Below are 14,560 nucleotides of genomic sequence, written 5' to 3'. Positions count from 1 at the left end.
CATGAGGAATCGATTGACATTGTTATTTACATGATTAAAACAATTATGATACATGAAAAATCCAAACATGCGAATAAAAAGAAACAGTGTTGTTTGCTCTGCCCAAATAGTCTATACACATTCATGACAATTATATACCTCACATGATTGACTAACCACTAAAGTCTAGGAATGGGGGATCCTCATGCATCCTAAAGTTTTGTATCCCTTATGGTGTCTATTTGATGATTTTTTATTGTTTCCAAATAAAAATCGTGTATGTGTGTGTGTGTGGGGGGGGGGTCATTGGCGGCCATTTTTTATTTGAGAGGAAAATCAGTAAATTCTGTAACTTTTGAATTTCACAACATACAGGGATAAATATAACATTTCCTTCAGGGTAACTGTGTCATGAGGAATCGATTGAGATGGTTATTTATATGATTAAAGCAAGTTTGATACAAAAAGTCCAAAATACGAAAAATTTTGGTGTCATTTACACCGTAGAGTACCCAAAATCCGTATACATACATGACAAACTACTTCACAAAAGTGACTTGGCACTTTGTCTTTAGATCATAGCTCAAATATGGTGTTTTGTATATCCAAAAAAAAAAAAAAAAGCATTTTGACGCCTCACTTGTTGAAATCAAATGAAAAATGTAAGCACGATGGCAATTCATATGCAAATACCCCTAAAAAAGCAGATCGAAAGAGGTGAACATACAAATTTTGATCTAAACACGTGAAAGTGACTAATCGATAAAATTCAAACCTAAAATGTAATTGAACACTTTTTGTGTGCATCTTCTATTTCATATAATTTTGTATTTGAAGAGTTTGAGTAAGTGTATTTTCATAAAGGAAATCACTGTACCAAAATGCTCTGTCGGTTTCACCAATTTAGGTGTCAGATTGTTATCATTAAACTTATTTAAGATTAAGTTAAAAATGGTTCTTCAAACGTATTTGTTTAAAGCCTTCCTGTCTGAAAATAAACATATGAAAATCACTTGACAGTCAGAAATCCACTCTCTCTCTCTCTCTCTCTATGACTTTAATTTGTCTAACATATTCTTAATTCTCATCCTATGCAATTATACAAACCACAGATTCGGTAAGCGATAATATGTTAGCTTTTGGTTTTACACATCTGGTAATTTCCAGTCATCATCAAAACGATCATTGTAATCAATGTCTGGCTCCTCCTCTTCCTCCTCCTCCGTCTACGGAGTAACTTTCTGAAGCAAGTCAATGAGGGAAGTGGGAAGGATAGGGCCACTTGACCACACCGGATCCATGATACCGAAGGCTGTCTTATGCCACCTTTGTCCAGGATTAAAGAGGTAGCGCACCAGAAGATTGGCTAGTCAGATCGCTTGAAGATGGCAAGGTGGTACCCATGGTTCACACATTGAAAGTGTGAAATAAGGTTGCCTCTGCCAGGTGGGAGCAAGGAGAAATCCACCTTGGATTTGGTCATCAGTTGCTCTCCCTCTCCCACCATCTGTTTCAGCATGATGCTGCGAACGCCATTATAATAGACTTCTCCAGTGCCTCGCTATACATTTTAGGCATGTGAATGCTTCAGTGTCATCTGTCACCTCTGGCTCCACAGACCACCCATCACCAAAATTTGTGAGGAAAAAACACTCAACTAGGCATAGTATAAAGTCATATTCTAAGATTTTAGTGGTGTTTATTATGATATAATACTGAGCAACTGATTAGATTTCAGTAAAATACTTCTGAAATCATGAAATCAAACAACTCTCACTTGAATGCTATGTGGTATATGGGGTGGCTTTTGTAGATGCTTTAGGGGTCCAACTTTTCCCAACCCATTAAGGCACTTTAATTGTTAAACACATACAGTCCAGGTATTTTGGTATACAGTATATGAGCTCCCGTTGATTCTATATAAATGCAAGTTGATTGACATTGACAACCTGGCAATACATGACAGTCCGTTTATTAAGAAAGATACTACATTGTAGAATGGATTAAGCAAGGACCAAGGGGATCAAGAAAATGTGTGTCTGGATTCCTCACCAAAGCTACCTTGTACCCAAGTTTAGCAGCGCACTTGAGGTAGGGCTAGTGCACGACCCTGGTGTCCGTCTCCTTATACTGGTTAGACAGTCACTCATGGATATCGCGCCATTGTCTCTTGGAACATATCATTGTGTAAACAAAAGGAATGTAACAGAAATCACATTCTCTGAAGCTTAAGTGATTCCTGTTACATTCTTTTTGTTCACCTAATTATTCATCCAATGAGACAATAAGCTCTATCCATGAGCTGCCGTCTAACCAGGAGAAGGACACCAGGGTAGCGCTCTACCTCGAGTATTCCTCTATTAAGCTTGGGTACAAAGCAGCTGTGGTAAGGACACCAGACACAGACATTTTCTTGATCTTCTTGCACCACGCTTACTCCTTCACCCTCACTATCCTCCTTGATAAATGGACTGTTGAGCATTGCCAGATTGTGAATGTCGTTGAACTGGCATACAGAATCAAAGGGAGCTGGCTACTGTACCACAATACTTGGACGACATGTGTTTACAGGGGAAGATGTAACAAGTGCCTTCAAGAGTAGGGGCAAAGTCGGACCCCTAAAGAATCTACAAAGGCACCCCATGTACCATCAAGCATTCAGGAGAGAGTAGTATGATGATGATGATGATGATGATGATGATGATGATGATGAAACAGCATTTGTATGGCGCCATTTATCTGTTAGAAACATTCAAAGGCGCCCATTATATGACATTATAATCTCTGCAATATTTTACTGAAATGTGGTAAATTGTTCAATATTACATTATAATGAACACTGCTGAAATCTTACAACATGACTTTAAAATGTGCCAATGTTTTTGTCCCCCACTTAAACCTTGGAGATGGGTGATCTGTAGAGCCAGTAAGAGGTGACAGAAGACATTGGAGCATTCGCATGCCTAATGTATGACCATAAGGGGGGGGGGGGGGGAGTCTATTTACAGCAACAGCATCCAAAGCAGATGATGGGAAAGGGCGAACAAATGACGACAAACTCCAATGTGGATTTCTTCATGCTCATATACACCTTGCAGAGACAACCTTATCCCACACATTAAATGTGTGATCCATCTTAAAGAGAGCTGACGAACCAATCTTCTGGTGCTCTGTATATGACTCCTTTGATTCTGGACAAGGATGGCAGAAGGTAGCCTTTGTTATGATGGAGCCAGTGTGGTCAAGTGGCCCTATCTTTCCGACTTCCCTCATTGACTTGCTTCAGAAAATTACGAGGAAATGAAGGAGGATGAAGAAGAGGAGCCAGACATTGATTACAATGATTGTTTTGATGATGACTACCGGTACACTGAGACATTAAAGAAGTGTGAAATGAAAACCTGATATATCGCATAACCGCTTCTGTGGTTTGTACAGTTACACAGGATGAGCATTCAGAATACTTTTTAAGAAAAGTGAAGTCATATTGTGTTACTTTTTATTTGTTCAATATACGTTAATTCCATACTTCATGAAAAGCATATACACATGTCACAGACGTTAACATATATAGATGATGACTGGCGGCGGAGGGAACATACCCAATGTTCCACCCGAAGGGTTTGAAATGCTATTGAGGGAGGTTATAAGTGCGGTGCGGTCCTAGGCCTTAATTCTGTCATTTGTCACGTGAAAATGTTTTCCCATGGGAGAACATTACAAGAATGTTCGCCCATGGGCGAACATAACGAATGTACTTCCATCACGTGACTGTGTTCAGCCAATCACTAATCGGTATGTGACTAACCCTTTCAAAATATCATTATGTCTTTTGATAATAGCTTGAATATTGCGTCTTATATCAGACAACTTTTAACAGAATTCGAAAGGAAACTTAATTCCAATCAATGTGAACTTGAATTGAATGCATACAGGATGTAAGCACAAAAGCGATTCATATGCAAATATTTCTAAATTAAAATAGCAGCAATCCACATTGATACACAGTCCCTATTCACAGGCTATATTTCCGGCTGTCAAATGAAATGTTTCTCTTTTTGCTTTCGGACAATAAACTTTAAACAAATACAGTACATTTGAATGAACTGCTTTTTTAACCTGAGAATAAATGAAACCATATTGGCATCTAAATTTTTTAAATCGGCTCGACATTTTGACACAGTGATTGTTTCCTTGAATATATCCCAACTCAAACTCGTTTTAAATATAAAATAAAATGAAACGAAATTGAATGCGCACAAAGAGTGTTAAAATTCAGTTCAAGTTTTATCTTTGTCCATTAGTCACTTTTAAGTGTTGTGATCAACATTATCATCATGTGTCACCTCTTTTTAAGGGTATTTGCATATGAATTACCACAGTGCTTACATTCTTATTCTATTTCACCAAGTGAGGGGTGACAATGCTTGAAATTAATTTTCTCTTCAGATTCTATTTAATGTTTTTGATACAAAACAAAAAAAAAAGGCCTATTTGGGCAATGATCTAAAGACAGAGTTGTTAGTCACTTTTGTGAGATATGCAATTTGTCATATATGTAGCATGAAATATTTGGGCCATTTCCAGAGTAACAGCACTTAATTTTTCATTTTTGGGACATTTCTTGTATCAAATTTGCTTTCATCATGTAAATGACAATCTCAATTGATTCCTCAGGCTGTGTTTCGTCTGAAGAAATGTTTTATTTCTTCTTGTATGTTGTGTATAGTTCAAAAGTTGAACTATTTGGGTACTTTTCAGTGTAACCGATACAGAATTTTTCATATTTTGGACTTTTCTTGTATCAAGCATTTTTTTTAATCATGTAAATAACCATCTCAATCTATTCCTCATGTCACATTTACCCTGAAAAAATGTTTTATTTTTCCTTGTATGTTGGAAACTTCAAAAGTTATAGAAACTAATGATTTTCCTCGCAAATCCAAGATGGCTGCCAATGACCCCCATGTGACACGATTTTCACTTGGAGACAAAAAAAAAATCAAATAGACACACTAAGGGATACAAAAAGGAGGGTACATGGGACCCCCCACCCCCTTTCCTACCAGACTGTTAAGATAAAGTGGTTAGTCACTCTTAGGAGATATGAGATTGTCATGTATATATGTATATAGACTACTTGGGAATATTTGTAGAGTAAACGACACTGGTTTTCCTCACATGTTCGGACTTTTCTTGTATGTAACTTGCTTTAATCATGTAAATAACTCTCTCAAACGATTCCTCATGCCGTATTAACTCTGAATTACTGTTTTATTTGTCCCTGTATGTTGTGTAATTCAAAAGTTGAACTATTTGGGAAGTTTTTCGGTGAAAATGACACCGAAATTTGCATATTTTTAGGCTTTTCTTGTTTCAGACTTGCTTTAATCATGTAAATAACCATTGCAATCGATTCCTCGTGTCACGTTTACCCTGCAGAAATGCTTTATTTATAATTTTATGCTATGTAGTTCAAAAGTTATGGAAGATAATGATTTTCCCTGAAAATCCAAGATGGCCGCCAATGACCCCCATGGGACACGATTTTTTCTTGGGAACAAAAAAATTCATTAACTAGACACCCTAAGGGTTACAAAAAAGTAAGTTAAAAAAATGTGTTCGGGGGGTGCATGGGGACCCCCCATTCCTACCAGACTAAGAGAAAAACACTCTTTACCACTATCATAAACAGTTCAGGAAAATGAAAGAAATTTCCATTAGGCAATGCATAAGATATGAAACATTGTAGATATGTGCTGTATAGTAATAAAGTTTAAACAATAAAAAGCAGAAGACCACAAACACATGTATAGATTCTCATTTCACAACCTATGTTTGGTTGTGATAAAAATCATCAACTTATCACACATCTCCATTCTAATTTCATATCTGTTATATAAGACATAACAGAAATGTATGATCATATGATAAGGCTTTATTAACATCCACATTAAATCTGAAGTATAGCATCTTTAACACTATTTGCCCAATGCAAACTTCAGGTTAGAGCTAAAGCATAGTTCTCAGAAGGGCTCAAAATTTATCTCCCACCATGTGGAATTTGATTACAATTTATCAAAAAGGTCTACCAAGAAACTTGCCTGGTTGAAGCAATTTGCCAGAATAATAAGTTGCTACAGAGTATTTTGAGATCAAAGGTGTACCGAGCAATGCATGGTAAAACGATGAAGTCAGTGTGCCTGAGTTTTATTCCTGAAGAGCCCTTCCTGTTCAGTGGTGGGAAGGGAGAACTTAAGGGTGTGTACAGTTCTGGTCGAGGTGAGGATTTAGCTTTTACCGTTTTGCGAGATATTCAGAAACCACTTTATGAGATGTCAAAGAGCATGCAGTTCTAAGGGGTATCAAAAGTTTATTTGATGAAAATCGGTTTTGAAATGGCCGAGATATAAAAAAAAAAAAGGTACAACATAGAGATCCTGATAAAGTTGTGGCATGTCGCCTTTTATTATTAGCACTTTTTTCGATATCTCAGCCATTTGAAAACCAATTTTCATTAAATAAACATTGAATCCTTCTTAAAATTACATGCTCTTTCATATTTCATTATCTCACTTAGGAATGTTCAAAACATGAATCCCTACCTCAACCAGTACTGTACAGTCCCTTTAAGTTGATGATCAATCATGTCCAAGCAATCATAATTCACAAGGTGCACAAGATTCACTCTTGCAAGGAAGATTGATGGACACTGCTATGGCTCGATTTGATGATTATCAATAATCAATTATAAAACATTACGTAGCAACCACGATCAGATATGTTTTCAGATTGCAATACTGTCAAACATACCTTTTTGCCTAATATTTCACATTTTCAACATTATCCAACTGAAATGTGTTGTCACAATGTTAATTCATATATTTCTCAATTTAAGAGCAAATATCAATGGTTTCTGCAAGCATACGAAAACTATTCAATACCTTTAATTTTTGACATCTTTAGGCAATTAATATTTTTAATACACATTTTGCAGCCTTGTAATCCAATAAATTACATACTTTAAGATCACATACATGTCCCTGCATAATCTCATTAGAGGCAGATCTCAAACTAGAAATGTCGCTTTGGCGACTGGTATGCCTCCGCCATAACGCATGATTTTCCCAATAGGTCTAGGTAGTACATGTGGACAATGTGTGATTACATTTTCACAAAATTGGCAAAATATTGAAATGACAAGTTTGTCACAAATGTGTTGAATGTTCACCTTCCTTGACCTAGGTTTAATTGGATGAATAGGAGAGCATGTATCTAGGGATTTAAGGACTTTAACTCGACTTTGACCCATTCATACATTTAGGCATTGAGTAATTTTCAAGGTACAGGTGTGGAGAAAAAGTGCAATTTCTGAATTGAATAGTAAATTGTTACCATTTTCATCTGGCCCTTGACCCTAAAATTCATAAGATAATCACTTTCAGGTAGAACATGCATAATATGTACTAAGTTTCAAGATAACTTGAGCCACTTCCGAGATATGGAGGAAAAAGTTAGTTCAGCACTTTCAATTGATCTTTGACCTTTTCACCTTTGAGGCAAAAAAAGAAGAAAAAAAAAAACTTTCCAGAGAATTTCTATTAGGTTACACATGTATGCATACACCAAGTGTAAAAAAAAAAAATAACCCTGCTGGCATTGCATGATAGGAGGGAAATAGTAAAATTTTGAAGTGTTGCACTTGACCTTTGACCCCTGACCTTTGACCCCATGAACCCTACATTCTCTAGATAATCACTTCCAGTCAGTATGTATATACTATGTTCCATGAAGATACCTTGAACAATTTTCCAAGGTATGGAAAAAAAAGAAGTTTTAATATTTTTACTTGACCTTTTGACCTTTGAACTTTGACCTCATGACCCAAACTTTCACCAGAGAATCTTAATTGGGTAATACATGTATACACTAAGTTTCAAGAACATATCTTCAGGCATTCAATAGATATGGTGGAAATAGTGAAATTTTATGTATTTGACCCTGACCTTTTGACCTTTGACCTTTGACCTCATGACCCAAACTTTCACCAGAGAGTCTTAATTGGGTAATACATGTATACACTAAGTTTCAAGAAAATATCTTCAGGCATTCAATAGATATGGTGGAAATAGTGAAATTTTATGTATTTGACCTTGACCTTTTGACCTTTGACCTTGAGCATGTGCACCCAAAAGTTGATAGGCACAACTTCACCCCCTAATTCACATACATGCCAAGTTCCATTAGGATACCTCAACAGGTTTTGATAGTTACCTTGTCCACAAAATTCATTACGGATGGACGGAAGGACAGACGGACGGACGGACGGACGGACGGACGGACGGACGGACGGACAACCCGAAAACATAATGCCTCCGGCACCACTTCGTGGCGGAGGCATAAAAATATATCTAAGAGCAATGTACATTCCACTAATATAAATCTGCATTGGGGATGGATATTCATTATGCTAGATATACATTTCAAGCATTTAATCACAAATATATATTTGCGCAGAATGACTGACTATGAATGACACAGATATGTCTACAGACCTGATGGTTTGGTAGCCAAGTCGCAGGTTTATATAGAGAGGAAAACTCAGTGAAGAACACAAATCCTAAAGGGTGGTCAGGAGGGGACTATGAGGGATGCTAATATGCAAAAGATTCTTTGGTTTACCACTTACAACTTTCTTGCTGCTAAGATTTTGGTCAGAAGGTTTTTGACATTTAATCTATTTACAAATATTATGTTTGAAACAGAGCTAGAGTAAACAACAAGTGAAACTTGGCTATATCACAGTCTTTGTACTTGTGGACAGGGAGTGGTGAGGCTACTCTAATATAGAGAAAGGGCAAGAGCAAAAAAAGAAAAAATATATATATAAAGATAGGACATACCTGTCGCCCGGCAATGACGGCAAAGCCCGGTCTCCCTCTGTGCAGAGAGAAGCAGAGAGAAAGGAAGAGATTCTTGGTCAAAGGGACTGTATCACTGACAGGGGAAAGTGGGTAACTCATTTACATCCTAATATCAACACCATGCTTTTTGCATGACAATGGTGGAATCACTGTGCAAGCAACATGCTACATACACAGAGATGTGAACATATATCAAATTACTTACCAGTTAACAGTTGAGAGCCCAAAGTGTGTGTAATACATGTAGCTCCATAAGCATTGCACAGCAGTAATGTCCTTTCAGCTTTCAGCTGACATGCTAATGAGCATTGGTACAATGGATATGCATATCATACACTGGAAAGAACAATCTTGTAACATGTGAAAGAGGGCATTTACTGTGATGTCAAAACCCTGATATAAAATCAAGGAAGAATCAGATTTTCTTTCACTCTGATTTGCAATTCTGAAGTTTTCACAGAGCATGACCAGCAGTACACTTTGAAGTGTTGATACCAAGTTGCAAGTTATTTGCAAAGTTAGCATAAGTATGTGTATACAATGTATGTGATGAGCATTTCAAACACCACTACTACATACCATTCTTCTTGTTTGCCACATTGAACGAACATTTGTCAAAATGAAGTACACATGTAGCTGAGTTACTAATGGATTAACCATAACAGTTCATCAGGATACACATTACAGATATATGTGTGTCTGTGTGTGTATGCTTTCAGTCATGGCATGACTATGTGTACATGTAATTAGAAGAGTACGAAGAAATGCAAAGTGAAGATCATTATCACAACAATGAACAGGCATTCAGTCTGTTTGAGTACAAGTGATAAAGCAGGTGTATGCATCAAAACCAAAACCAAATACAAAACAAACAAATGAACAGAGAAATAATAACAGTCATGAGGTAAGGCAAGAGTATACTTTTTACACTCTATTTCACACATACTGAGAATTCATTCCATTGAAAATTCATATGAAAGAGATTGTGGAAACATGCTTCTCACAGTCTCTCATCCTTCCTTACAGATTAAGAATGTATCTCCAGTAATATAGCAGCATGCTATTACATAACTTCCCATTCAAAACAAAACAATACAAAAAGTGTGTACACCTTTGTATGTGTATTCCAGTTGCCTACTGTTTATATTTAGAATACTAGTGATTTTGGTGTTGAAAAATAAGAAATCTGATAAAGCTTTGTGACTAATTTTTTCTTGAGGAAAAAAAGAAAGTCCCACGTTTCCCCACTGTCACATCATGTAGTCATTCTTGTTTGAACTTTTTAGACACTGACAAAGATTTCGAGTTCAGTCCTTCACAATTCTACCCAAACTAATTACTAACTAATTACTGTATTTTCTAAAATCATTTTTGCAACGTGACATGAAAAATGTAAAATCTTGGGGATTTTTGCGAAATTCTCAGAATAATTTGCCCTTAGAGGCATGCGTAAATGGCACTTGATGAAAACATCATTTTTTTAATCCCATAATGCAACTCGCCACAATAGGTCCACACTCTCAGGTGCACAGGGCCACATTCTTATCTCTACTGTATTTAGGTGTGCACAGTCTGGAGATTCAAAAAGTGCTTATTTGCAGCTACATGATTTTTTTTTTTTTTTTTGGCCATGTGTTGTGAATGATGGCAAATCAAATTTATTTTCATATCACGATGCAAATATATCTGTATTTCCTGTGTGTGAATGCAGCTACCATTTGTCATTTTACCATAAAATCTGCACAGTGCAGAGAGAGACAAAGCTGCGAGTGCTAAGAAGATGATTGAGAGAAACTACTGCAGTGAAACTTGTTGCGAATTGGGGCATGTCAATACGCTTCATGCTTCATGTTAAGGACAGGGCTACATCACAATGAAGCCCTCAACAAGTGTCTCTACATCTCAATCATGGAAAGATATACTGCCAGCTAAAGGCAGCTGGATGATTCGGGGACAGAATGTTCAATATATGCAATCTGTTATGTCATCTTTATGAATACAATGCCAGATTAGGAAATCCTCTGATAGAGGCAGAAATGATTTCTTACCGTAGCCCTACAAAGTACTTTGCATATCATACAGGGAAACGCTGTTACAGCAAGGTCGCCAGGAATGCTGAGTTTTCTTCATTATAACCAATACCTTGTTAAAGTACTAAAAAAGAGATCAGCTAAAAATATGAATGGTACCTGCATATATTTTGTACATGCTATTAACAGTTTTGCCAATGATGTGGGGTACAACATGTGTCAAAATGTGAACAAATTAACAAATCAAAACTCCTATAATTTGAAGCAGCAATAGCCCACAAACAGAAATAAAACCAGACGGATCTAAATGTGTCCTGTTTATTTTCTGTCAATATCTGGCTTCACTGTATGTTATTATGTTCTGGAACTTGATTTAAACAATAGACTCGGGGGTCACGCGCTTACCTGAGTATCGCATGTTCACCTTCCATGCATTCTTGCAGACTCTTACCTGAGAACATTGGAAACTTATGGTGGGGATAGCTTTGAGAGTGGGGGCATTGGGTCCATTTACATATTCCATCACATTGGTAAAATACCTACCAAGTACACTGTACTTTATAGAATGTTGGATTATGCAGCTTTGGGAAAAAAGACTTAAAGCCCTATCACTTTTGATTAGAACTGGAGAAAAATATTATTGAATATTCATTAATTTAGGAGGTTTGGACCCCCTGGGGCCCACAAGGAAAGCATGGTGCCCATTCAAACACTTTGAAATCTTATCCCCATGAGAATGCTACTTGCCAAGTTTGGTGAAATTCCATTATGATGTTTTCAGCACGAAGATGAAAACTTAGGCCCGCATTTGGACCCCTCCCCCATCCCATCCTGCTTCCTTGGGTCCCAAGGGGATGGGGGGGGGGGGGAGGGCACCCCTGATTTTCCCATGAACAAACTTGAAACAAAGTCATCAATATACTGACTCATTGTATCAACTTAGCTCGATCACTTCTGTTTCCAGAGAATATCTGCAAAGATTCCTTACAGGGGGGGGGGGGGGGGAATGGGACCCCTGGGGCCCCCAGGTGGGGTATGGTGCCCATTTGATGGAATTAAGATTCTATCCCCCTAGAGATGCTACCTGCCAAGTTTGGTAAAAATTTGTGATAGGGTTTTCAAGAAAAATATGAAAATTTACAATTTCAGTCCAAATTTAAGCCCCCTGGGGCCCCCTAGGTGGGGCATGGTGCCCAATTGATGGTAATGACATTCTTTCCCCCTAGGGATGCTACCTGCCAATTCTGGTGAAAATTCATAATGGCATTTTCAAGAAAAAGATGAAAATGTACAATTTGGGCCCCACTAGGACCCCTCCCCACCCCCCTAACCTGGGTCCCAAGGGGGGCACCCCTGATTCCACCATGAACAAACTTGAAATTACAGTCATCAATGTACTAATTCACAGTATTAACTTAGCTCTATCACTTTTGGTTCTAGAGAAGAAGATTTTTTAAGATTCCTTAATTTTGGGGGGTTTGGGCCCCTCTGGGGGCCCCCCAGGTGGGGTATGGTGCCCTCTTGAATAAATTGAGATCCTACCTCCCTAGGGATGCTACCTGCCAAGTTTGGTGAAAATCGGTCAAGGGGTTCTCAAGAAAAAGATGAAAATGTAAAAAGTTTATGCACGACGGATGACGCACGACGCACGACGCACGCCGGACGAAGGGCGATCGCAATAGCTCACTTGAGCCTTCGGCTCAGGTGAGCTAAAAACCAACAATTATCAAAATTGTGGGGAACATTTATGATTGCACACTCATGCACTTCATCTCAGCTTTGACCATGTCTTTTTCACATTTTTTTTTTTAAAGTAAATGAAAGATTGTTCTAAGATTTTGATAACAAAATGACTATGATCTTTACATATGATGCCTGCAGGTGCTGCCTTTTTTGTGGTTGTTCAAAATAATAAAGGTTACAACTAAATTTATGAATTCTAATTGTGAGCGTTGTAATAAGAGAGTAACAGTTACTTTTAGATGGCTCTTTTGTTTTCTCACGCTATGGTCACAGCCCCCTAAATCAGCCTGCTCAGCAGCTGGGTGACGAGTTTTTAGCCCATTTTGCTCTTGCGATGCTTAAATGCTCACTTTTCACTCACCACCCAGAATACCCTAGGTAACTGGGCAGTGACTGTCGAGGCATGACCTAATCAAGTGGTTGCTGTCAAGCAAATTGGGTAAAAAAAAAATGAAACTGCTAAATAGATGGCTGCTGAGCAGTCGCTGCCTGGTTGCCACTTGGAGATCAGTCGGTCACCAGTCAGCAAGTTCAAAACACACCGCTATTCGGGCAGCACCTCCCCAGCCAGAAGACATTGCTGAACATGCCCTACAAGAGGAAACAGCTAGATTTCTGAACAAATTTACCACATAGGCTCTATTTTTTTCCAATAGTTTTCATTGAATAAAAAAGATAAATCACAGAAGAAAACAAAGGGACAAAGAGGAGCCAGGGCTGTCTGAAAGAAGCAGGGGGACAGACAGAGGCAAGGAAACCCCATCAGAAACAGGCAGCAGCAGCCCTGATAGCCCTCGCAGAAGAGGATTTGGCTAGCAATATGGGGACAGGGAAGACAGGGACAGCCACTTTTGGGCAGATGAGGTTACAAATGAAAGTTTAGGTCACTATGTTGGCATAATGTGGTTTTGTTGTTTATCTATCTATTAGATAAATACATAATAAATGAAAAGAAACCCCAGGGATTATGAAAATATATAATCAGACCAGAAATAGAAAATGAAATAAAAGTATATTTCACAGCAAATATATTTTGGAACATCTTTTTAATCAAGGAGTAATCAAAGAAATTGTTCATCTTTGGTTTCTACTTCCTTTCTATTTAATTTCTTATGTTCTTTTAATCATTTATATTTGGTTTCTTTCACAACTAAGGTTGATAGTTTTTACTTTAATTCTTGAAATATTTCACTTTCAAGTTTTTTTTTTTACTGTGAAATTCTATACTGCAAAGAATAAGGTACAAGGAAAGTTCTTTATTAATTTGCATTATACTATCAGGCTTTATTCACTTGGCACATCATTCATGTACTTATCATGTGACAAATTATACAAATGCGATACAGATATTCATCACAATATATCTTCACAAAAGTGCTTGCTTATAGATCTTGCTGTTGTAGTTATTGAGGTGGACTCAAGGGCATCATAGATAGACCTCATTGACCTCTCAGCTGCAGAGCTGAAACATTGCTGTTGATGGCCAAAGGGCAGTCATATACTCAAGGAAAAGTTCACATGTGGATTGAGAGACTGCAGCAATATTAGCAGAACATATGGGTGAAAGTTTGAGTAAAATCAGACAATCCATTCAAAAGTTATGAATTTTAGAAGTTTTAGTTCCTTGATCACTGGATGTGAAGACTACAACAGCCTTTGATGTCATCATTAACTGTGGTAGTCTTCTCATCCAGCAGTGACTACACAGAAATTTTACCTTTTTCACGGATTGTCTGATTTTCCTCACACTTTCAATGTGTTCTATGGCTGCATTATCTCAATCCACATGCATATGAAGGTGAACTTGTCCTTAAGTACTGTATATATCCATGTTGCTTGTGAGAAAATTCCAGCAGAGACTTGCAGGCTGCCACAGAATACCTA

At 37.6% G+C, this 14,560-nt stretch overlaps 1 protein-coding gene across 4 annotated transcripts in view; it reads right to left on the bottom strand.

The window, feature by feature from the left end:
- LOC140234291 (focal adhesion kinase 1-like) overlaps positions 1-14,560 on the bottom strand; it is a 189,279-nt gene that overhangs the window by 63,569 nt on the left and 111,150 nt on the right. For all 4 annotated transcript variants that reach the window (XM_072314350.1, XM_072314352.1, XM_072314351.1 and 1 more), the window contains one exon: positions 8,883-8,919. In XM_072314350.1, coding sequence (XP_072170451.1) covers positions 8,883-8,919 — 37 coding nt within the window. The remainder of the gene's footprint in view (positions 1-8,882; positions 8,920-14,560) is intronic.

This window comes from Diadema setosum, chromosome 10 (assembly GCF_964275005.1).
Source record: "Diadema setosum chromosome 10, eeDiaSeto1, whole genome shotgun sequence".
NCBI lineage: Eukaryota > Metazoa > Echinodermata > Echinoidea > Diadematoida > Diadematidae > Diadema > Diadema setosum.
This window is presented reverse-complemented; position numbering and strand designations above follow the sequence as displayed.